Source organism: Eschrichtius robustus, chromosome 9 (assembly GCF_028021215.1).
Source record: "Eschrichtius robustus isolate mEscRob2 chromosome 9, mEscRob2.pri, whole genome shotgun sequence".
Classification (NCBI taxonomy): domain Eukaryota; kingdom Metazoa; phylum Chordata; class Mammalia; order Artiodactyla; family Eschrichtiidae; genus Eschrichtius; species Eschrichtius robustus.
The window spans coordinates 42814815-42841175 of NC_090832.1; the positions used below are offsets into that span (position 1 = coordinate 42814815).

At 37.7% G+C, this 26361-nt stretch overlaps 1 protein-coding gene across 2 annotated transcripts in view; it reads left to right on the forward strand.

The window, feature by feature from the left end:
• The window catches only part of MCM9 (minichromosome maintenance 9 homologous recombination repair factor), an 84967-nt gene that overhangs the window by 42903 nt on the left and 15703 nt on the right, over positions 1-26361 (forward strand). For both annotated transcript variants that reach the window (XM_068551143.1, XM_068551144.1), the window contains exon 8: positions 10613-10787. In XM_068551143.1, coding sequence (XP_068407244.1) covers positions 10613-10787 — 175 coding nt within the window. The remainder of the gene's footprint in view (positions 1-10612; positions 10788-26361) is intronic.

Here is a 26361-nt window from a genome sequence, read left to right on the forward strand (position 1 = left end):
TGCTTGGAGGTCTACACGGAATGTAATCCCCAAATCACTTCTCTCTGTACAGACTGCTTGGGGGAAGGATGGTTGAAAAAGGATGTTTTGGCTCTTAAATGAACAAAGCCTAAATTAATGCCTAGGACAGAGATAAATGAACCTAGTTAGCTATTGTTATGGGCCGAATTGTGCCCTCCACCCCCAAATTCATATGTTGAAGCACTACTATGCCCCCAGTACCTCAGACTGTGACTGTATTTGGTGACAGGGCCTTTAAAGAGGTGGTTAAGTTAAAGTGAGTCCCTTAGGTTGGGCCCTAATCCATTCTAACTGGCATCTGTATACGAGGAGGAAATTTGGACATAAAAAGAGACACCAAGGGCACTCATGCACAGAAGAAAGACCAGGTGAGGACACAGCAAGAAGGCAGCCATTTGTAAGTCAAATGAAACCAACCTTGCTGACACCTGATCTTTCATGTCTAACCTCCAGAACTGTGAGAAAATAGATTTCTGTTGTTTAAGCCACCCAGTCTGGTGTTTTGTTATGGCAGCCCTAGCCAACTAATGCAGGTATAATTTTTCCTCCCAGAATTAAGTTTATTTGGTACTCTAAGTGTGTTTAATCCACGTACTGTCCATCTATCAAGTGTGGAGGGGAATGAGGTGGTCATTTAGGCATGCCAGCAGGTCGTGGGCTGGGGTGGGGTGGGGTGCTGTAGCTGTCCTCAGAGGAAGTGCCTACTGTAGGGCATGCACACCTTAAATTCTGAGCAGACCAGATGCAACTCGTGTCTGTGTTCCAAAGTTCATCTACAGAGGGCTCCTAAGTATCTTAAACTTGAAGTTAAATTGAGGTCACACACAAAACTAGATGAAGGAGTGAGTTAAAATGTACTAGAATTAAATTGGATTAAGTTAAAATATACTGTATTAAAATGTATTAGAACTAAGAATTAAATCAAGTCTCAGACCCTGCCTGCTGCAGAAGTTATCGTAGGTATGGAAATGCTGACCTCTTGCCTTTGTTCAAATCCTAAATTTCACCTGGGGTAATTATATTATCACTGTGTTGAATTCTCTTTGAGAAGACATTTGCGTTATTGTCCCCATCTCTTAACAAAATTCTCATGTAAGGCTTGTTGTAATATGATCTTTAGTTAGTTTAAAGGGCTCCCTATTATTATTAGTTATAGGATGTCAAAATTTCACGATATTTTTAAATGAAAATTTCTGTATGAATGTAGAACGTAGAGATTTGCTGCAGTTTACAGACATTTCTAGAAGGAATAACTCCTAGAGTAATGATTTTAATAATAATAACTCATTTTATATATATATAGAGAGAGAGTATTTATTATGTGAATTATTGTGCTAGGCTCTGTGGAATATTCAAAGACAAAAACGTATGTGGACATCATCCTCAAAGACCTTATAGTCCAGTAGGAAAGATAACTATGTAATCAAGTCAGTATGGTACAGAATAGAAAGTGTTAGACGCAACTTTAACAGTAGTGGTTAAAGTTCTATGGGAGGCAAAATACGGTATCATAATAAAGGCTGTGTGTGTGTATATATATACAGTATACATACAGATATATGGTATATATGTATATACCTATGATGTTTTCTTTACTATTTGTAAAAAATTTTTAAATAACCTGTTTTTGAGCCTTGCAGCACGCTGGTATGGTAGGAAGGTAAGATATCATCTCCAGATAACAAATGAGGACAGTGGTGCTCAGAAACCTGCTCCTTTAATTGCTGACTTAGTGCTTCTCTGTTTTCTGTCCACTGTGTTGGATAATATTTAAAGTGGACTTTACGTGCAGAAAAGCAATTGGTATAATTTCCTGGAAGAACCCACGGGCTGGCAGACACTGTAGTAATGACTTGATGAATGAACTCTTGAGGAACAAAGCTCCATGAATGAGGTTTGCCCCGGTATATACTGGGAGTGAGAGGAGGCTGCAGCCAAGGCAGAGCTGTGGGAGCCTCCCCATTGAGGCTACAGATGCCAAGTCTCCTGTTGCGGGAGGAGTGATTGGGAGGTGGGGGAGGATAGATCCTGGAATGCATCATTACAATTTTAATAAGGTTTTTATGTTTGTTACATAAAGTATGTCCCCCTCCTCCATTCTCTGTAACAGTTTCACTGTTTTGTGTTCATTGCTACCCACCATTAGGTTACAGATTTGTTGAAGAGATAAGCTGTGTTTGGCCCCTTATCCATAGCTGGACTATACTGTTAAACACCTTTTGGATTGCTATCAATATTAGTCAGCTTTCTGAAGCACCATAATCATGTTTCTTGTGGACAATCTGCTGATATCAACATCATGGTATTGTTTCTGACCAGAAGAATATGGATGGAAATGCTTGATAATTACATTCTGTTTCTTGTATCTAGTTTTTAACCATGTGTTCTTAGTCCTCTTATAAATGAAGCTCCTTCTAAACTCGTTTCCTTTTGAACTCAGTCTCTACTTGTAGTCCACTGTCCTTCATGTTTTACATTCTGTCCTTTTCTCTTTCACCCTCCACCTCTCCTGTTTGTCAGAGGCTCTCTCCTTTTCCTAGTACCAGGAAGAATTCTGTGGTAAGTAGAGAGGGGACTCAAGTCTTTAAAACATCTCTAGTCTGGACCACTGCTTGCACAAAGCCTCTGCTAAGCACAGCAGCTTTTTTAGTCGGTTACTATAGAGACAAATGACGTTAGATGGAGTCACGCTTGACGGAAGCTAGGCAAGTCAGCTTCCTGAGATTGGAGGCCTTATATGCAAGGTTATTTAGAAAAGGTAGAAAACTAGAAAGGATAGGAAGTGGAAAGATTTCACAATGAACTAATAGCTAATTAATTGGTAGATCTTGTTGGTAGAATTTGTGCCTGTTAAGGCCTTGAATCCAGCATGCAAAGAATCTATCTCCAAATACCCCTGGTATGATTACACAGTGATTTTTTTTAAATAACAGACATATTGCTATCAACATTTGTATACAAATTTTTGTGGGGGACATATGTTTTCATTTTTCTGGGTATATGCTTAAGAGTGGAGTTGTTGGATCATGTGGTAACAAGAAGCTACTAGACTGTTTTCCAGAGTGGCTGCACCATTTCACATTCCCACCAACAGTGTATAAGCTTTCCAATTTCTCCACATCCTCACCAACACTTGTTACTTTGTCTTTCTGATTATACCTATGGGTGCTGTGAGAAGTGGTTCTCACTGTGGTTTTGATTTACATTTCCCTGGTGGCTAAAGATGTTGAGCATTTTTCATTTGCTTATCGGCCATTTGTATATCTTCTGTAGAGAAATGTCTTTTCAGCTCCTTTAGCCATCTAAAAAATTGGGTTGTTTGTCTTTTTTATGATTAGATTGTGAGTTCTTTATATATTCTAAATATATATAGAATATATAGTCTCTGATAAGAGACTTGTATTTACCAGGTTTGCAAAATTTTTCTCCTGTAGTGTAGGTTATCTTTTCATTTTCTTGGGGGTGTCTTTTGCATCACAAAAGCTTTTAATTTTGATGAAGTCCAATATGGTAATGGCATAACGATATAGACCAATAGGACAGAGTTGATTGTCCAGAAGTAAACGCATACATTTATGGTCAATTCATTTTTGATAAGGGTTCCAAGACAATTCATTAGGGAAAGAATCGTCTTTTCAAAAGTTACTGCTGGGAAATTGGACATCCGCATGCAAAAATATAAATTTGGATCCCTATTCACACCATATGCAAAAAATAATTCAAACTGGATCAAAGACATCAACGTAAGGTGCTAAAAGTATAAAACTCTTAGAAGAAAACACAGGAATCAATCTTCTGGCCCTTGATTAGGCAGTATTTTTGAGAGATGATAAAAAGCACAAGCAAAAAAAGTCAGTGAATATGGGGTGTTTTTCATTTACGTCATTTTAAATTTCTTTCAACAACGTTCTGTACTTTTCACAGTATAAGTTTTATATACTTCTTTTGTTAAATTCATTCCTAAGTATTTTATTCTTTTTGATGCTTTGTAAATGGAATTACTTTCTTAATTATATTTTCGTATTCTTCACTGCAAGTATATAGAGATACAATGGATTTTTAAAAATTGATTTTGTATCCTTCAACCTTGATGAACTCATTTGTTGTGGTTTTTAGTGGTTTCCTTAGGATTTTCTATATGTAAGATCATGTCATCTGCAAACAGGGATAGTTTTACTTCTCCCTTTCCCTCTGGATGTCTGTTATTTCATTTTTTTGCCTAATTGCCCTTCCTAGAACCTCCAGGACAGTGTTGAATAGAAGCAGTGAGAGTGAACGTCCCTGTCTTGTTTCTGATCTTAACAGGGAAGCATTCAGTCTTATTACATCAAGAATGATGTTAGTTCTGGGTTTTTTGTAGATGTCCTTTATCAGGTTGAAGAAGTTCTCTTCTGTTCCTGGTTTGAGTGTTTTTTCATGAAGCGTGGTTGAATTTTGTCAAGTGCTTTTCCTGCCTCTATTGAGATGATCATATACCTTTTGTCCCTAATTCTATTAATATGAGGATATTACATTAATTGATTTCCAGGTGTTATACCACCAATCTTGGATTCCTGAGATAAATCTCACTGGGTTATGGTTATATAGTCCTTTTTATATATTGCTGGATTTGGTTTGCTAGTATTTTGTTGAGGATTTTTGTATATGTAGTCATAAGAGATATTGGTCTTTACTTTGATTTTTGGTGTATGGGTAATACTGTTCTCATAGAGAACGAGTTAGGAAGTATTTCCTCCTTTTCTACTTCTAAAGAAGGGTTTGTGAAGGATTCATATTTGATTCTTTTAATGTTTGGTAGAATTCACCAGTGAAGCCATCTGTGTATGGTTTTCTCTTTGTGGGTAGTTTTTAAATTACTAATTCAGTCCCTACTTATTATAGGTCTGTTCAGATTTTCTTTTCCTTCTTGAGTCAGTTTTGGTAGTGTCTTTTTAGAGTTTTGTCCATTTCATCTAAATTATCTAATTAGTTGATATACAGTTATTTGTTGTGTCCCTTTGTAATACTTTTTATTTCTGTAAAGTCATTAATAATGTCCCGTCTTTTTGATTCCTGATTTTAGTAATTTTATTCTTCTCTCTTTTTGGCTTGGTCAGTCTAGCTAAAATTTGTCAATTTTTGGATTCATTAATTTTCTCTATTGTTTTTATATTCTCTGTTTCAGTAGTTTCTGTTATATATTATTTCCTTTCTTCTGCTTGCTTTGGGTTTAGTTTGCTCTGCTTTTTTTCCAGTGGCAGCATAGATTGTTGATTTGAGATCTATCTTCTTTTTTAATGTAGACGTTTATAGCTATAAGTTACTCTCTAAGCACTGCTTTAGCTGCATCCCATTAGTTGTGGTATGTTGTATCTTCATTTTCTTTCATCTCGGTGTTTTCTAATTTCGTGTTGTTCAGCCACCTATTCATTGCATGAATACCTTTCTACACTATCTCTGATAAGTGGACTTTCCACTTTTACTTAAAGATTACTTTGACGAAAAGTTTATTACTTTGCAAGGTAGCTCATTCCTTTTTAAATACCTCGAGGTTTCCAGTAGTTCCCTGTAAAATTCTGCACGTTGGTCTCAGTTATTTCTTTTGAAGCCACCCCAAATTAGCCTAATTGCTCTTCCATAGGATAGTTCTCTAAATATGTAATAATTATTACTTTCTCTTCTCTAAATCTTTGTTTCAGGCTAATCATAGCCTATGCAGTAAACTATTTTTTAAGTGGCATTGTTTCCATGTCCTTCATTATTTGTTTACTTTCTTTTTTATTAGTATTTCTTTTAAAATTTGATGTCTCAATGTAGATATTAATACTGTACATCAGGAGTCAGCAACTTTTTTCTGTAAAGGGCCAGATATAAATATTTTAGATTTTTGAGGGCCATTCAATGTCTGTCACAGCTATTTGACTCTGCCACTGTAGTGTGAAAACAGCCGTAGACAATATGTAAATGATGAGCATGACTGTGTTCCAGAAAACGATTTTTTTTTTTTTTTTTTTTTCAGAAAACGATTTTTACAAAAACAGGTGGTTGGGCCAGATTTTGCCCACAGATCATAGTTTGCTGACTCCTGCTCTGGATGTTATCCAACCAGTGCAGAACTTAGTGTGATTTTATCTTCACTTCTGAATGCTAGTCTTGCCATAATGTATTTTTTAGATTGTATTGAAATATTCTGAGGGGAGGTTGGATATAATTCTCATTTATGCTCCTCTATAGGTAAGGTGGTTTTTCCCCCACTCTGGCTTTTTTCAAGACTTTTTTCTTTACCTTTGATTTTCTAAAGTTTAAATCATATGCATAGGTATGGTTTCTTTAGTGTTTTTCCTGCTTTATAGTCTCTGAGCTTTCTGGATCCATGGTTTGGTGTCTGTCATTAATTTTGGGAATTTCTCATTACTGCTTCAAATACTGCTTCTGTTCCGTCTCTCTTTCTTCTTCTGGTGTTCCCATTACATACACTGCATGTATGTTACACCTTTTGTAGTTGTTCCATAGTTCTTGGATATTCTGTTCTGTTATTTTCCATGTTTTTCTCTTTACTTTTCAGTTTTGGAAATTTCCACTGAGTATCCTCATTCTCAGAGATTCTTTCCTTAGCCATGTCCCCTCTACAAGTGAGCCCATCAAAGGCATTCTTCATCTCTAGTGATTTTGATCTCTAGAATTTCTTTTTGATTTTTTTTTAGACTTTTAATCTCTCTGTTTACAATGTCAAGAGACAAATTGTTGATATTCAATGTGAGAACCTGGTAGAGCTCTTGGAGGTAAAACTCACAAAAGTGTCTGTACCCACCCCCTCCATGACTGGGTTCCTAAGGAATTTTTCATTCTCAGAGTTGTCCACACGGAGGCTCCAGCAATTTGTCAGTTACAGTTCAGGGCTTCCTGTCCCAGTGCTGGTGCCCATAGAGGCTTCTGTTCTGGTGAGTTATAATTCTCTGTCTTTCCAATTTTGGGGGAGCAGTTTGCCCTGTGAGCTAATTTTTTTTGATGGATCTTAGAACAATTGTTGATTTTTCAGTTTGTTTAGGTTTTCACTTTTTAGGATGGATTAGCAACTTCTAAGCTCTTTAAGTGCTGCACCAGAAACCAGAGGAGCTCACATAGCTTTTTTCCTATGTTTTCTTCTGTAAGTTTTACATTTTTCATTTAGGTCTTTAATTCATTATGAGTTAATTTTTGTATTAAATGTGAGGTATGGAGAAATATTGGGGGTTTTTTTTTCTGTTTGCATAAGGATATCCAATTATTACAGCACCATTTGTGGAACAGAGTATCCTTCCTCCATCGAATTGCTTTTTCATTTTTATCAAAAATTACTTGACCATATATTTGTGGGCCTATTTTTGGACTCTTATTCTATTTCATTATTCTGTCTGTCTATATCTTTTCTCCAATACCACACAAAATTGATTACTTCAGCTTTGTAGTAAATCTGGAAATTGGGTCATGTGAGACCTCCTAGTTTCTTTTTCGGTTTGATTCTTCTATTTTCTTTGCTTCTCCATATAAATTTTAGAATCACCTTGTCAATTTCTATAACAAAAATCCCACTAGGATTTTGTTTGGACTTGCATTGAATCTATAGAGCAGTTTGGGGAAACATCTTAAAAGTATTGAGTTTTCAGTTCATTCCATGAACATGGAATATCTCTTGATTTGATTACATCATCTTTGATTTCCTTTATCAATGCTTTGTAGTTTTTACACACAGATCTTGCACATCTTTTTTAAGATTTATAACCAAGTATTCATATTTGGGGGTAATATTATAAATATATTATTTTTAAATTGCAATTTCTAATTGTTTTTTCCTAATATACAGAAAGATAGTTGATTTTTGTATATTGACTTGCACCCTGCAACATTGCTACACTTACTTATTAGTTTTAGAATTTTTTTTGTAGATTATCTGGTATTCTCTACGTAATCGTATTTTCTGCAAATATAAACAATTTTAATTTTTCCTTTTCAATCTGTACATTGTTTATTTCTCTTCCTTGTTTTATTTCGCTGGCTAGAACCTCCAGTATGATTTTGAATAAGTGATGAGAGCTGATCTCCATGCCATGTTCTGATCTTGGGGGTAAGCATTTAGTCTTTTATCATTAAGTATGTTAGCTGCAGGATTTTTGTAAATACCCTTTTTCAGATTGAAGAAGTTCCCTCTGTTCCCTAGCTTTCTGAGAGATTTTTTTTCTTTTCTTTTTAATCATGAATGATTGTTGAGTTTTATCAAGTGTTTTTTCTGTATCTGTTGAGGTTTGCTTTTTCTTCCTTAGTTTGTTGATATGATGAATTGCAGTGATTAATAGTTGAATGTTGAATTAGCCTTGCATTCTCAAGGTAAACTTCATTTAGTTATGATCTGTTATCATTTTATGTATTGTTTGATTTACTTTTATTTTTTCACGGTTTTTTGCATCTATATTAATGAGGGGTACTGGTGTGTAGTTTTAGTATATCTTTATCTGTTTTTGGTGTCATGATAATGCTGGCTTCATTAAATGAGTTAGGAAGTGTTCCTTGTTTCTCTATATTTTTGAAAGTTTTGGTATAATTGGTATTATTTCTTCCATAACTGTTTGGTAGGTTTCACCATGAAGTCATCTCAGCCTGTAGATTTCTGTTTTGCATCGTCTTTAACTATAGAATCAATTTTCAAAGTAGATGCAGGATTTTGCAAGTTATCTATTCCTTTTTAGATAAACTTTGGCAGTTTATATATTTCGAAGAAATTGACCATTTCATCTAAGCTAGGACATAGAGTCATTCATTGTATTTCCTTATTATTAGTTCAATGTCCTTAGGGCCTATAGTGATGGCCCCTCTTTCATTCCTGATATTTATAACTTGTGTCTCCTCCTTTTTTTTTCCTTGATCAGTCTAGCCAGAGGTTTATCAATTTTTATCAACAATAGTTAATATAATTACTCATTGTGCTCCTTTTAAAGAGCTTTATTTATATTCTATTTGAATATCTAAGAATCTGTTAAGTATTTTCTATAGTTATCCTTTTTTTATAGATAAATAAACTGAGGCCTGGATATACAGGCATACCTCAGAGATACTGCAGGTTCAGTTCCAGACCACTGCAGTAAAGCAAGTCACATGAATTTTTTGGTTTCCCAATGATATAAAAGTTATGTTTACACTATGCTGTAGTCCATTAGGTCTGCAATAGCATTATATCTAAAAAAAGTACATACCTTAATTAAAAAATATTTTATTGCTAAAAAATGCAAACCATCATCTGAGCCTTCAGTAAGTCATAATCTTTTTGCTGGTGGAGGGTCTTGTCTCGATGCTGATGCTGCTGACTGATGAGGGTGGTGGTTGCTGAAGGTTGGGGTGGCCGTGGCAGTTTCTTAAAATAAGACACCAGGGAAGTTTGCCGCATCAGTGGCTCTTCCTCTCACCAGTGATTTCTCTGTAGCGTGCGACGATATTTGGTAGCATTTTGCCCACAGTAGAACTTCCTTCAAAATTGGAGTCAGTTCTTTCAAATCCTGTTGCTGCTTTATCAGCTAAGTTTCTGTAATATTCTAAATCCTTTGCTGTCATTTCAGTCATCTGCATAGCATCTTCAGTAGCAGTAGATTCCATCTCGAGAAACCACTTTCTTTGCCCATTCATAAGAAGCAACTCCTCATAAAGCTTTATCATGAGATTGTAGCAATTCAGTCACGTCCTCAGGCTCCACCTCTAATTCTAGTTCTCTGACTATTCCCACCACACCTGCAGTTACAGTAGTAACAGCAAAGATCACCGATCACAGATCACCACGAGAAATGCAATAATCATGAAGAAGTTGGAAGTATTGCGAGAATTACCAAAATGTGACACAGAGACATGAAGTAAGCAAATGCTGTTGGAAAAATGGCACCAGTAGACTTGCTCTACTCAGGGTTACCACACACCTTCAATTTGTAAAAAACACAGTATCTGTGAAGTGCAGTGAAGCACAGCTCAATAAAACAAGGTATGCCTGTATTAGGAAACTTGTCTACAATATGACAGCCAGAATGACAGATCCAAGGTTCAAATCCAAGTCTAGGTGGCTCCAAAGCCTTTGCTTTTGACCAGCTCTGCTTTATTGACTGGTATAAAGGATGACTCAAAATCTGATAATACTTATGAAGGGAATCCTCTCCTTCACACTGTGACTGGCAGCAAACGTTTCGTTTTCATCATTGGACTGCAGTATCTACTGTTCTCTGTCTTTGGACTCTTCTCTGTAAACAGCATATAGTTCAGCACTTATTGTCATAAGATCTCTGGAGATCTGTTTGCTCCGTCTAAAAGTTTAGACTGCTCAGTGAGCGTACCTACCAAGGAGAGGCAGAAAATTTGGGGACTTCTGTCTGCCACAAAATACTCAATAACATATATTAGATTTTCAGAACATAGAATCTCCCGAGATCTTCCAGTGAATGGATACCTGAAGTAGCTGTCCTGATGCCATGTGTTGTTGGTAGAAATTAAAGCCTTGACTCTATCCCCTTCCCTTTAAAATATAGGAATTTATTTACCTTCATAGTTATAAGATACGCTTTCGAAAATAAAAGCTAACATAGCTGGCTTGTTTCCTTAGGTCTGACGGTAACTGCTGTAAAAGACTCAGGAGAATGGAATTTGGAGGCTGGGGCATTAGTCCTTGCAGATGCAGGCCTTTGCTGTATTGATGAGTTTAATAGCCTCAAAGAGCATGACAGAACCAGTATCCACGAAGCAATGGAGCAACAAACCATAAGTGTTGCTAAGGCTGGGTAAGAGTTTCTTTTCTTTAAAATGTATGGGAATAGTGAGTAATCATAGTAATAGAATAGTAATCATAATATATGATTATGGGAAAATGTGAACCATATTGAACTGCAAGATATGTTTGGTCCTCTAAGAGATTATCAGTTATCACCGTTCAACACACATTAGTCTTCCCATGGAGATACATGAAGAAGTAAAAATGAGGTGTTGAGAAGAAGTAAGGGAAGGCTAAAGTATAAATGTAAGTTGACTTAATTCTTGCAGGGAACTTATGAAGAGCTTTCAATGCAGCATTCAACTCATCCTTTCATTTAGTAATTGTGTGTCTACTCTGGGCATAGTACTATGTTAGGAATTTTGAAAGATTCGAAAAGAAAAAAAATGTAGTTTCTGCTTTCGATGGCATTCTCCTTATATATCCTAATGGAAGGTTTATCACTGCATATAGAAACCTAAATAATATATATTAGCATAAGATGAAGTACCTACTGTGACTCAAGGAGACTCAGAGGTTCAGGTATGTGAGTCTCTGGCTGCACGTGACCAATGAGGAGGAAACTTAGGTAGGTTCAGATAGAAATCCATTCACCCAGGCGCTGAGGTGGTTATGGGAAACTTACCTGGCTACAAAGGCTGACCATCAAGCAGGCTGCCAGGTCATCCAAGCAAAGAACAGAGCCAGAAGTATCTCAGTCCTAAGGCTCCTATTATAGATGTGAGGCCAGCTGATCAGGCAAAAAGGGCTGCCAGCAGAGTCTTCAAACAGTAGTGGGTACCTGGGAGCCAGGCAGACACTGGTAGATAGGGATTCTGTGAGATCTATATATACACTCACAAAAAAGGAAAGGGGAGAGGGCGGTAAGAGAAGGATATACCCCAGAGGAAGAAGATACATGAAAAAGCTAGGCAGAACCATTATCAAATCTATTCATTTCACTTAATGTATAATCATTCAGAGCCTGGAGTATGCCAGGCACTGGGCTAGACCCTGAGAAGTACAAAGATGGATACAACATCATCCTTGAGGTGTTCAGTATTTTGTTGGGAAAGACTGAAGAGCAGCAAAGGGATAAGTCCATAATGAAAGTGTTATAAGAGAATATACTTTAAAATAATGATTGCTTCTAAACTCTTTATCAGGGGAGATTAGAGATATAGTTTACTAAGTGTCTTCAAGGCTACTTTCTCTTCTCATTATGTCTCCATTTAATTAGCACCTTTGCTGGTTGGTAGAACCTATGGTTTATTTTGATGTGCCTTTTCCAGAGGCAATCTGAGACATTCTGAAAGATTCCTAAATAATTAACCCTTACATCAGGGAAAATTGGGACAAATGCTATGAACCTGTTTTAGAAAGGGAGAAAATTAGCAGCACTATATGATAGTCTACAGAAGAAATCTTTGGAAGTGAAAATATTTTATTAACCACTCCTACTGCCTTACCCTCTGCTAAATGTGAATTAGTATGAACCTCTTGTGCTATATCCATAAGTATGTCATAAGGTCCAAAAGAAATGTTCTTGTAGCTAAACAGTGTGCCCTCAGATTGGACAATCTTGTCATAACCATGACTACTTTATGCACTGGAACAGTGCTGCTTTTCGTACTATTTGTGGTGAAGGACCAGTTTTATTGTTGTTTTTCAATCCACCACAGAGCAATATTTTTATAACATAAAATTTAATTTTTAAATGAAATAAAAAAGCAAAGACATACAAAACATAAGCCTGAGTTCTTCTTCCACTTAGGATGTAGAAAGCTGTAAGAACATGTCACTCTCATCCTAATGAGAAAAATCCAGAGAGCCCACAAAAGTCATAACTTTCCGAATGTATCAGAGGGCTGAGTTTACAAGGAAATCAAGGGAGCTCAATTCCAAAGTGTGACAAGCCCCTCCTAGGAGAGATGAGCCACATAGACTGTTCACCTTTGACAGAGCATGAGAGGAAGTGGTGGCTGCCCTAGAAGCAAGTAAGAGGAAATAACTAAAAAATTTTAAATTCCTTGAAGTCCAAATATGGGATAGGGTATCAGTTTAGAATAACTGGGAGCCCCAAGCACAAGGGGAGTTCTTACTTGTAAGCCCTTCCTCCTTGGGTCTCCACAGATGCCTCGCCTGCCCTCATCAGTCATGCAGGCCTGAGGGGGGATTGCTGCTGGGTACTAGGCATGAAGCCCTGCTGCTTCTCCAGACACATCTTTCATATGAAGCAAAATTTTTAACTCACTGGGGACAGGGCCACAAACCCTCTCATCCCCGGGGCCTCTGGAGGAAGGCTAGAAGCAAAAAAAACCCTTCTGCCTCAGGAGGAGGTTAGAGAATCTTCCTTCCTTTCTTCCCAAAGGAGCCAGGCAAAAAGATGCTGCTTTTGGGAGGAGAGTAGAAACAAAAGCCATCATCTCCTAAGGGAAGGGCAGGAAAATCTCTCGGGTCCAGGATTCTGACCCAATACAAAGCAGAGGTTCGTGCTGCTGGGAAAGGGAGAGAAAGACCCTTCCTGCCTGAGACCCACCACAGATACATGGCAGGGTTCAGCTGCCACAGGTGGGAGGGACAGGAAGCCTTACAGCTCTCTGTTCTGTCCCCTCCAAGAGTAGGTACACAGCGCCTGCCTAAGACCAGGATACCAAGAACCAACCTGGCCCCAAAATAAACCTAACACCAGTAACACGCAGTAGCAGTCTGCCACTGGGGAAGGCACTGGCGTGCGGAATGAGACCCCGCTGGTGCGGGTATGCAGGAACTGCTGAAAGCTGAAGGTGGAGCAGAAACTCCGAGGCTAACGTTCCAGCTCTGCCCCACACCGCCACACGAAGCACAGGGTAATGACAGCTCAGCACAGAAAGAATTTGAAGTCTGTGCTGCACTAAGGGTAAAGATCACAACAGCAGTGCCAATCCCCAGACTAACTGTGATGGCCTTGCACTCTACCTGAAGTGGTATGGTATTATTTGAAGGTAGACTGTAATCAATTAAAGATGTAAATGCTAGAACAACCACTAGAAAATAGAAGAGACAAAACTAAAACTAATAAGTAAGTTGTGGAGGTAAAATGATATCATAAATAATCCAAAAGAAGGCAGGAAGAGAAGAAAAAGGGAACAAAGAATAGATGAGACAAAGAGAATATAATTAGCAAGATGATAGATTTATTTATGTATGTATTTATTTATTTGGACTACATCAACATTTAAAACTTCGGAGCATCAAAGGATGCAATGGAGTGAAAAATTAATATGTGGAATCAGAGAAAATATTTGCAAATAATGTATCTGAAAAGGAGTTAATAGCCAGAATATATAAAGAACTCCTACAGCTCAGCAACACAAAATAATCAAGTTAAAAACTGGGCAAAGAACTTGAATACACATTTATCCAAAGATGATACACAAATGGCCAGCAAGCACATGAAAAGATGCTCAGCGGGCTTCCCTGGTGGCGCAGTGGTTGAGAATCCGCCTGCCAATGCAGGGGACACGGGTTCGAGCCTTGGTCTGGGAAGATCCCACATGCCACGGAGCAACTAGGCCCGTGTGCCACAACTACTGAGCCTGCGCATCTGGAGCCTGTGCTCCGCAACAAGAGAGGCCGCAATAGTGAGAGGCCCGCGCACCGCGATGAAGAGTGGCCCCCGCTTGCCACAACTAGAGAAAGCCCTCGCACAGAAACGAAGACCCAACACAGCCAAAAAAAAAAAAAAAATGCTTAGCATCACTAATCACTAGGAAAATGCAAATCAAACACAATGAGACATCACCACACAAATGTTAGGAGGCTACCATAACAAACAAACAAAAAACCAGAAAAGAACAAGTGTTTGTGAGGGTGGGGAGCAATTGGAGCACCTGGAATCCTTGTGGATTATTGGAAATATAAAATATAAAATTATGCAGCCACCATGGAAAACAGTTTTGCAGTTCAGTTTCAGTTTTGCAAGATGAAGTGCTGGAGACTGGTCACACAACAATTTGAACACATTTAACACTATTGCATGTACACTTAGAAATGGTTAAGATGGTGAATTTTATGATATGCATTTTTTACCACAATAAAAAATAATATACAAATTTGAAAAAATATAACCCATTCACATTGTTGTACAACCATTTATGTACTTTTCAAAAGAGTTTTCTAGCCAATAGGAAAGTGAGGGTGAGAAGATACTTATGACTCTCCAAACTTACTTACTTCATTTGTATATGAAGGTGTTCACAGGGACTCCTTGTGTTTATGAACTCAGTTTATTCTCCAAAATAGTTTCAGAATTATTACCCCAACACCATTGCCAGTAACAGCAACCACAAAGAAACTAAGTAATATTTAAGCCTTCTTTGCAGTTCTTTTTGGGTTTAGAGTATATTCCACTAAGGTATATATGGTCAGAGTGCATGTTCAAAAGTTATTTGAATTAATTCTTTTCTTTGTGTGGTCATATTACTGATTTGGTATACAGTTAGGAAACAGGTCTTTAAACCTATGTTTGTGTACACTTTTAGAGTTTGCCTTTTGATTAATTTTGTTTTCTGAATTTGTAAAACATATTTCAAAAGTCAAAACTATTATACCAAAGAAGTTACACTCATATCCCTTCACCTTCCATTCTGTTTTCTCCTATCCCTTTCATAAACCTTGGTTTCTGATTTATCCTTCCTATGTTCCTCGTTTTAGCAAAAATAATCAAAAACATGTGTGGGTGTTTGTGCACACGTGCATGCACACCTCCCCTCTTTCTTATGCAAAAGATAGCATAATATATATGCTCTTTGGCACTGTTTTAATGGTATCCTGTAATTATTATATGTAGTGTTCTCATTATTTATATGTTTTTTATAAATTCTGCAGTTTTGGTTTGTACATCCCCTTTCTCTCAAGGTTTTAGAGAGTTTTTTAACCTCCAGGTAGAAGGACCTTTTGAAAATTATTTGTTTTTCAATGGTGCTATTCATTTCTGGTTTTACTGCATTGTGGTCAGAGAATGTTGTTTGTATTATTTCTACTTTAAGGAACTTCATGAGTTTTTTTTCTTTGTGGCCTCATGTTAGAACAATTTCATTACTGGCCCATCTTTGCTTGAGAAGTTATATTCTTTATAATCAGGATGTGATACACACACACACACAGATACACACACACACACAAACACACACACCTATAAACTATACCTTATAAGGTCTTCTATATCTTTATTTACCTTTTGTCTGTTTGATGTGTCTTTGGCTGAAAGTGGTTTGTTAAAGTATTATTATTGTGTGTCTGTTGCTTTCTCTTTGCATTTCTCACATCAGAAACTTTGCATAAAGTTTCTGCTTTATCAAGGTAGTTGCTGTGGCTTTAGCATTTGCAGTTTGTGTTAATGCTGTGTGGCCTGAATTTTACCTTGCCTGGTATCAAGGTCACAACTCCTGATTTCATATTATTTATATTTGCCTAATATATCTGCCTCTTCCTTTATGTTCAGCCTTTTGATTGCAATTTGTTCTCTTGTATACAGCATAAAGTTGTTTTTATTTTACTTTGCTTTGTCTTACAAGTAACCTGAAAATTTTTTCTTTTAATGTGAGTTAAGCACATTTACGTTTATTGGTATTACCAATATGCTTGGTGTCAAGTGTTTCTTTTTTTTTTTTTTTTTAAGTGTTTCATTTTTTAAAAAACTTCGTTTCTTTTTCTGTTTGTTTGCCATTTAGGAAGGTTTGCGTTCTTGTTATACATTAGGGGTTGGCAAATTTTTTGTATAAAGGTCCAGATAGTAAATATTTTAGGCTTTTGTGGGCTATATAGTCTCTGTTGCAACTACTCACCTCTGCTAATGTAGACAATATGACTGCATCAATATGTCTATGATGTGGACAGAATAAAGAAGCCATAGACAATATGTAAAAGAATAGGTGTAGCTGTTTCCCAGTGAAGCTTTACTTAAAAAATAGGTAGTGAGCTGGATTTGATCTGCTGGCTGTAGTTTGATGACGCCTGTTCTGGGGCTTACCTATAAATACCTTTTATAATGCCTGCAGCCCCCTTTATCTTCCCTTGGGAGCTTTAAATAATATCCTTTGACTGTACTTCATTACCCATTTGGTAACCAATGAGCATATGCTACTTTCCCTTTTCTCCCTTCTCTTTACTATTAAAAAATTGTTATATTATTTATACTTTGTCAGGACAAATAACACTTACATTTATATACTCTTCTTCTACTTTTATACCTTCCTTTGTTTTGGTCTTAGACCTAAAATTAAATATATTCAGGGCTCACCATCAGTCCTTTTGCCAGAGTATCACTGTCATCTCTTGGTTGAATGAAGGTCTCCTCTAACAGATTCCTTGGGAGGGGTTCCTGAGTACTGTACTGAGTTTGTGCAGGTTTAAAGCTATTAATATTTTTCATAGCTTTGATACTTGAAGAACAGCGTGACTGGATATAAAGACCTAGCCTTATACTTTCTTTCCTGTCATCTTGCTTTGCATGTTGCTGTTGACAAATCTAATGCCATCCTGATATCCTTTGCTTTGTAGGTGATTTGATTTTCTTGCCTGAAGGCCCAGAAGGATTTTTCGCTTTGTGGTTTAAGTGTAATACTTTTACTAGGCTATATCTTAGTTGATTATCCTTGGTCATTTTTTTTAGATGTTAGTGAGCTCTTTGAAATGTATCAATAGAAGACTTCATTTCTCTCTGGAAATGTTTCTTGAATTATAGTTTCACATATTCTGTTCTTTGTTTTGTTTTTATTTTTCAGAAATTCCAATTACATGTATGTTAGGTCTTCTTTGCCTAGATTCTATAGCAACCAATTTTTTTCTGAGACTTTTTAGCTCTTTTGTGTTTTGTTCTTATTCTCTTGGCATTTTTATTCCTCCCCTTAGTACCCTTTATTATATTTTCATTCCTGTCTGTCCTCTCTTCGGGCCCCCAGATTTAAATGTTCATTTCTGAAATTATTTTGTCTCCCTCCCTTCCCCTATTTTCTTCCCTGAGTCATCTCTGGATGTTCATCTTCCTCTTTTTTATATTTTTCTGTTCTGAGTTTTTGAATTCTGATTTGGAATGGTTCTTCATACGTACAAATGTTTGTTTAAGAATATTTAATTTAAGTGAGCGTATTAAATACAGATTTCTTCTGCTTTGTGGGCTTTTTTAGGGGGAGGTGGGGTGGGGGTTTTATCAACTAAGGTATTTTGATTCTTGTGGTAGTTTTGTACTAATAATGCATATTATTTCCATTCATTCTGAAATGTCTTATCTTTTCCTGAATCAGTAGTAGTTATTCTATTAAGGTGGTGGTCAGAGGTTTGGATGGTGTACTAGTTTTTAGTTCAGAGTAATCTCAGCTCAGTGCATTTTACTTAATAGAGTATTTTCCTAAGGTTTAAGGGGGGCAGGTGATGTGTTCTGATTTTGTGTTTCTCATTTGTGCTGTAGGATCTTTAATATACTGCTTGCCTCCTTCTCCTGATTGCCAACGCTCCAAGGGACTCTTGCCCCTTGTAAGTCACCTCCATCCACTCCAGGACCCTTCCCAAGCCTGCCGTCTCTGGTCCCAGAAACTTTCAGGTTCCTCTTCCTATTCCCCAGTAGTCACTGCTTTGATGAGGTCTCAAGGCTGTTCTCAATATTTCCCCGCTCCATGTGGGATTCCCTCCTTGTAAGGGTGGTTTTATCTGTGTTCCTCCGTCATGAGGAACCCATTGCCCTCTCCTCCTTTTCACTCAGTCTCCACTGATCTTCCTGTTCCAGTATGGGCTCTAGATTAGCTGTGCTGGTTTCTAATGTCTGTTTACGTGGAAATTGAAGTTTGTAGTATTCTGTCTTTCTCTTAGCTAGCTTTCAGTTTTGTTTTACAGGTTTATTTGCTCTTCTTGTTTATCTCTAAGGTCTCTGGAGCATGTGTTGAGAGATTTGGATATAAGCAGCTGCCATTATCGTATGGAAGCCTGGAAGTCAACATTTTGTTTTTTAAGCTATTCTTTCTTGTTGTTTAAATAACATCAACTTTTGCTGTATATTTTTAAAACATTGCCTGTGTTTTCCTTGAACCATTTCCAGAAGAAGTAATTAGAGAGAGATTGTTATCTGCAATCATTTTGAAGGGCTCAATTATAGATATGGAATTAGACTTGTTCTATATTCTTTAGAATCAATGGATTGAAGGTTCAGGGAAGCATATTTAGAATCAGTACAAGTAAGACTTCTTAGTGGCTAGAGCTGCCTAGAGATAAGTAGGCTGCCTATAGGCTTTAGAGGTCTTCAAGTTCATCTAGAAAAAAATTATATAAGGAATTCAAGCATCTAATGAGTAAATGGATAACCTTTCAGGTACCACCTGTGAGATGCTGCAAATTATGGGCTGGCCCACAAACTCAGCCATGATGAACGAATTTAGCTGCTGGCTGGTTTATTGTAGAATATGTACATACATAAAATACGGTTTCACATTATATCATGAAATATGGAACATATTTCCATATTTCCATGTGCTAGACATGGAACAAGTTCAGGAAAATGCATCAAGAGCTCTACCTTTTTAAAATGACCACAAGAATGTATTGGGTATTGAATGAATTATCATAATGATGAAGAGCAAGAGTCCCTGAGCTAGTCTGGCTGGGTTGAGGTTCCATCTCCACTTCCTACTAGCCAGGCATATTACCCGACTCCTCTGTGCCTTGGCTTCCTCATGGTACGATGGTGAGAATTATTCTATCTGTTTCATATGGCTGTTGTGAAAATTAAATGAGTTAATCCAGTAAAGTGCTTAGGATAGAACCCGGCACATAATAAATGCCGTTTAAGTGTTAACTATTATAGGTCTATAATTCCTTTCAGAAACTCTTGGGGCCCAAATGCATGTTGGAATTCAGATTTTTTTGTTTCAATTTTAAGAAAGTACTACAATGCATGTGTCGTATATTATGAAACCCACTAGCAGTGTCTGAGACAGTACTCTGTAGTCAAACGCTTTAATTATTTAATTATTTTGTGAAACTTATAAAACTTCACACTAAATGGGATAAAGACTCACATCAATTTAGGTCAGAGTCTGCTGCCAGATTACCTATGAAAACCTTGCCTTTTTAAAGAGCTTTTTGGATTTTGAAATTGTTATAAGTGAATATGGGCCATTATCATCATCATCATCAGGTTCCTGCATTTGTCTAGGATCCTTGAGCTATCAGCCAAAACACGGTTCTGCTCCAGGATGAAGCAGTGAATGCTACAAGGTGGATGACAACTGTAAAGGTTTTTTAAAGTTATAATGAGACTCGCTCAAGTTACCTGAAAGAGACCTTAAGCCAGGCCTGCTAGGGTATGTGGGAGAGTAAAAGCTGCATTTTGGTGTGACTGGAACATAATTTGGGGGATAGGAGTTTGTAGATATAAAATAGCAGCTATATTATCTCATTGCTTCGTAGCATCAGAAGTATATTCATTTTCAGACCTGCTCTCCCATTGTTGTGACTCAGATATTTTCTCTGTCTTTGATTTATTTGTGTGTTTGTGTGTCTTTGAGGCTTGTTCACCTCTCTTTAGTAGTTCAGCTCTCCCTCTTGTGTCCATTTCAAATACCCTCAAGAGAGGCCCAGTTAGATATTGTCATCCCTATTAGAAGATTTATGCAAGACCAGCTCAGAGACCTCTGGCCAGTTTATGGGCTGACTGCTCTTGGGTCAGGTTCCAATATCTGGCCCAGCCAGTCGTCCGTGTACAGCAGTTTACGTACAAGGGATTGCGGAGTTATGTGCTTGGTGGGCATTCCAGTGGTTGGCCTGTCCAGGACTATAATGAGGACAAAGAATCGCTTAAGAAATATACCAAAGAACAAGTCATATGTCAGTTGTAAGTACTAGTAGATTTGTCGGTGCTGGGAAATAATAGTTTGTTTACACAGGCAGACAGAGTACCCTGGTGAATCGATCTAAATAGGAGGTAGCTCTTTATGAGAAAAGTCTTGAGCTCAGTGGATTTCAAAGAGATGGACAAAAAGGATGGCAGGGTTTTAAAAGACAGTACTTAGTCACATGTACCTAGTGAGTTGTAAACTCTTGGTCAAGCTCTATAGTTTGTAGAAGCTCTTACAATTTCTCCCCAGTTCATAGCTCCCACCAATTATGTGATCTTTATTCCTCCATTCAAGTTGTCCTTTTACGTTGTTTTTTTTTTTAACTTTTATTTTGACGTCGCTGTAATAGCTGTAATACCACTTACAGAAAAGTGCAAGAATATGGTACATGTTGGTTTTGCTCTTGGGCTGGCAGTTAAGTGTGCCCTCAGTTACCACTGTCCATCTATCATCTCCTTGGTGGTGGGAACCAAAGCAAACACTCTTCAGGTTCCACTTAGCTCATGTGTTCATTTTTCATAGCGCTTACTCTGGGTCACTCTACAATTTAAGAAAAAGTTGGATCTGCTTCAAGCAGTTGCTCATCTAATTTTGTGGCCAACAGTTTTCAGAATCTTAAGTTCACTCTCCCTAATTAGAAGCCTGTTAATCTTCCTGATGGAAAGTATACAGTTAATTGCCAAATGCAGAACTCTTTCAGAAAATGTCTCTAGATACATAAAGCATGTCAGGTTCTTCATTAGTAAGCAGGTAAGAAGGGTTACGTATGACAAGGGAATACTTAATCGTGTATTCAACTAAAATAAAATAAGGATACTCTGAATTTTCCTCTGGAAACACCTTACCTACTCCTCACTCCCCAGTTCAGACTTTTCTTCCTTTGGCTTTTGTCCCCTAGAATAGGAGTCCTTCAGTGAGCCGTCATCATCCAGATGTTCTGGGCCCATTCTCTAGGACCATGTCAAGATTGTCTTTGAGATGTTTGATACCTTGCAGCATCATTTTTAGGAACTCTCTGATATGTCTGCTTTTGTTTTCTCTGTCTCGTTGTCTCTCTCATGTCTCAAGTGACTAAAGTCTGATTGACTTGTGAAGGAATTTTTCTTTGAATTATAATCTCCCTTAAGGGTATCAATGTGAACTGCTGGATCAGAATGGCTGGCCACCAAGGCTGCAGGGAATCTCGCAGAGAGGGGCGTGTGTGTGTGTGTGTGTGTGTGTGTGTGTGTGACTTTACATACATTGCATAGAAGTAGAGAATTCTTTTAAAAAATAAGGCCCACACACTTAATTGTTCCATGTAGCTGTGCCAGTTCCACAAACTGTTTTTTAAGTTGAGGTTAAAGTTTATCCATGTGGTGAGCATATACCTGCGAGGGCATATCATAAGCCATATACCCACCATTCAAATGCACAAGGGGCTGGGAGAGAACCAGTCAATATGATTTCTGTGGTGTAAAAGCTTGTTATGGGCAGTCAGAATAGAAAAAAATGCTAAAACACTCAGGATGTCTACTACGGATGTCTACAGTCTACTAAAATGTAACTTACAGTGTTAGTACCAAAATATAGGTCTTATTGAATCCATATTTGTTGGAAAAGACCAGTAGTTTTATTGTTCTCTGCTTATGTTACTTAAATCTGAAAACATTTTTAAAGTTTGGGAGTTTAACACTTTACATTTGTCCTGGCTGCTTAATGAAATAGAAGAAGAAACCAAGAAGCAAAGGATGCAGTATAAGCTTAAAAGGGGGTATCAGTATTTGAATGTACCTGTTTAAGCTGTGCAAATCAGTCCTTGCAACTGGCAAATGGCAGCACAATGCCACATGACTGTGTGAAGTCATTTGAGAGAGCTTTATGTGGTGATGATCTTTAAGGCTGTAGAATGCTAAACTAAATAATGATTTGGGAAAGATAATGTTTCATGTATTTTCCAGGTTGTTTTCAATCTTAACTAGGATAGATTCTCATAAAAGGCAGGGTATCAGATTCTTAAATAATAGAGGATACCCTCACTATTTGCTGAGGACACATTTTAGGAGAAAATCTGACATTGCAATTATATATTTGCTGCTACTAAATTATACTCATATGCCTAGGTAGAAGTACAGTCTAAAATTTAAAAACAGCAAGATGGCAATTTCTTGTTTTGCTCAGTAAACATGTCTTGAACACTCAGCAACATCATGGTCTCTGCTAGCTACTAACACCACAAAGATGAAAAGACAAGGCCTTTGTTCTCAAGATGCTGACAACCTTGTAACGAGACAGACAAGAAAACATTTATTGTACACCTCGATTCTAATAGCCATGGAAGAGCCACAGCACCAGTCCCCACTGGGCACTTCAGTTTTCTAGCCCACACCAGGCCTACCAGTCAGAATCTCGGAGGTGGGACCTGGGAACGTGTAGTGTTAAAACCCACCTGGGTTCTCACTGACAAGCCAGGCTTGGGAACCATGGCTCCAGGAGAAGATGGCTCCACACCTGGCACCCAGCTTGCCTCCTCCTTCCAGGATCTTGAGAAGCTGCTTCTCTGGTAGCATCCTTCACAGACTAGCCTCAGGTTAAGAGGGGGAAACAGGGAGAGGAGGGAACAGATTGAGAAGTGTTCCTTAGAGGCATCCAAGCATGCCACCAAGATGTGAAAATCTAAGTGCAAATCAGGTACTTGGAGAGTGTCCTCTTCTTTCTAGACGATACGTACGAGCAGTACTTTCACCCCTTTCCTCTTTCCTATTCCCATTGCCTGTGCATCTCTTGTTACCACTCATTGGGTCAATCTAGACGTGAAAGGTAACTTGTCAACTTTATCGACCTTGTTAGAAAGCAGGGGAGGGTGTGTGTACCTCAGCGTTTAAGATTGCCAAAAAGAATGTAATGGATTGTGAGAATATCATTATTATGTTTTTGTTTTGTATAGTTTTGCGGGGTTTTTCATCCCATTTTTGGGGGTGCTAAACATTTTTATTTTTAAATTGAGGCCCTATTCATCTAGAAAAGTTGGATAATCTGGAAACTGATATGTGAATGTTGCATCCAGGCTGTTTTCTGGCCTGATTCTTTAGGTTAGGAGGAGATCACTTAAACACTGGGATGGTTATTGTCATAGCCAGTGGATCTGGAGCTCAGTAGAGAGATGTGCTGTATATTAGTCAGGTCAGGCTACGCTAACCATTATAGCAAACCGTGGCTTAACACAACCTAAGAATTAACCCTCAACTACTGAGGGATCGTCATTCAGTAATCTTTGCTTCCCCATCCCTGGGTGGCACAGTTCTAATGTACGTTCCTCGAGGTTCCCTGGCAGGACTGAGCCCCAATTTCCTGCCGTAGTAACTTGCTCATCATTGTACTCTTTATTGGCTTTTCTCTTTTTCTGGTCTGACTTTCCCCACTCCTAGGGTTGCCTCCCAAATAAACTCCCTGTTCCTAAATCCTTATCTCAGAAGTCAGCTTTTGAGGGAACCCAGCAACGCACTGTCGAACTGAGAAAGACAAGTATGTTCCCACCCCACACAGTATATACCACAGTGGACCAGACTGGTTGATCACAGTAACAGCCTCTGCTTAGAAAGGGGGAAAATGGAAAATACATGGCAGGCACTGGATTGTAGAAATTCTGGGGTCCTGCTGAGCGGGCACTATGAAGGGAGGTTTTGTGATTAAACCCCGGTTCTAATTCTAAGATAACTCCTTTTGCACTGTTCTTTGGCCCCTGGCTCGGCTCAGCTCACACAGGGTTCTTCTTGTCCGTTATCCTCCTTGGCCACATCTGAAGGCGGCGCCTGAGCTTCCCAGCCTGCGTCCTCCTGGAGCAAGCTTAGGGGACCAAGATTGTTATTTTTGTTTGTTTGTTTTTTACAAACGTACCATTTTATTTTGATCCTTTCCTCTGACTTTTTCTCTTAACAGCTTTGAGGTATAATTCACATACTACATAAAGTCCACCCTTCTGAAGTATACAATTCTGTGCTTTTTAGTATATTCATAGAGTTGTGCAGCTATTACCACTGGTTCCTGAGCATTTTAATCACCCCAAAGAGAAATCCCATATCCTGTAGCTCTCACTCCCCATTTTCCGTCTCTCCCAAGTCCTTGACAACTACTAATCTACTTTCTATCTCTGTGGATTTGCCTGTTCTGGACATTTCGTATAAATCGAATCATATAAGATGTGACTTTTTGTGTCTGGCAACTTTCACTTGTTTTTAAGGTTCATCCGGGTCATTACATGTATCAATAGTTTGTTTCTTTATATGGCTGAATAGTCTTTCTTTATATGAATATACCACATTTTGTTTATCCATTCATCAGTTGATAAAAATTTAGGCTGTTTCCAATTTTGGGCTATTATGAATAATGCTACTAAGAAGATTCAAGTACAAGTTTTTGTGGGGACATATGTTTTCATTACTCTTGAGTGTATACATAGGAGCAGATTGCTGGGTCAAATGGTAACTCCATATTTAACTTTTTGAGGAACTGCTAAACTGTTTTCCAAAGCCACTATACCATTTTACAATCTCTCGAGCTGTGTATGAAGAGTCCAATTTCTCTACATTCTTGCTAACACTTGTTATTGTCTTTGTGATCATAACAGTACTAGTGTATCTAAAGTCGTATCTCACTGTGTTGTTTTTTTTTTTTTTAACTGAAGTGTAGTTGATTAACAGTGATCCAGATATATATACAGTTATGTATCTATATATCTATATTCTTTTTCAGGTTCTTTTCCCTTATAGGTTATTACAGAATATTGAGTATAGTTCCCTGTGCTATATACAGTAGGTCCTTGTTGGTTATCTATTTTATATACAGTAGTGTGGATGTGTTAATCCCAAACTCCTAATTTATTCCTCCTACCCCCCCTTTCCCCTTTGGTAACCATAAGTTTGTTTTCTATGTCTTTGGGTCTATTTCTGTTGTTTAAATAAGTTCATTTGTATCTTTTTTTTTTTTCAGATTCCACGTATAAGCAATATTATATGTTTGTCTTTCTCTGTCTGGCTTACTTCACTTAGTATGATAATCTCTAGGTCTATCCATGTTGCTGCAGATGGCATTATGTCATTCTTTTTACAGCTGAGTAATGTTCCATTGTATAAATATACCACATCTTCTTTTTCCATTCATCTGTCGATGGACATTTAGGTTGTTTCTGTGTCTTGGCTATTGTAAATAGTGCTGCCATGAACATTGGGGTGCATGTATCTTTTCAAATTATAGTTTTCTCCAGATATATGCCCAGGAGTGGGATTGCAGGATCATATGGTAACTCTATTTTTAGTTTTTTAAAAAACCTCCACACTGTTCTCCATAGTGGCTGTACCATTTTACATTCCTACCAACAGTGTAGGAGGGTTCCTTTTTCTCCACAACCTCTCTAGCATTTATTATTTGTAGACTTTTTGAAGATAGCCAGTCTGACCAGAGTGAGGTGATACCTCCTTGTAGTTTTGATTTGCATTTCTCTCATAATTAGCAGTGTTGAGCATTTTTTCATGTGCCTGTTGGCCATCTGTATGTCTTTGGAGAAATGTCTGTTTAGGTTTTCTGCCCATTTTTTGATTGGGTTGTTTGTTTTTTTTGATATTGAGCTATATGAACTGTTTGTGTGTTTTGGAAATTAATCCCTTGTCAGTAGCATTGTTTGCAAATATTTTCTCTGATTCTGTAGGTTGTCTTTTCTATTTTGTTTATGGTTTCCTCACTGAGGTTTTGATTTGCATT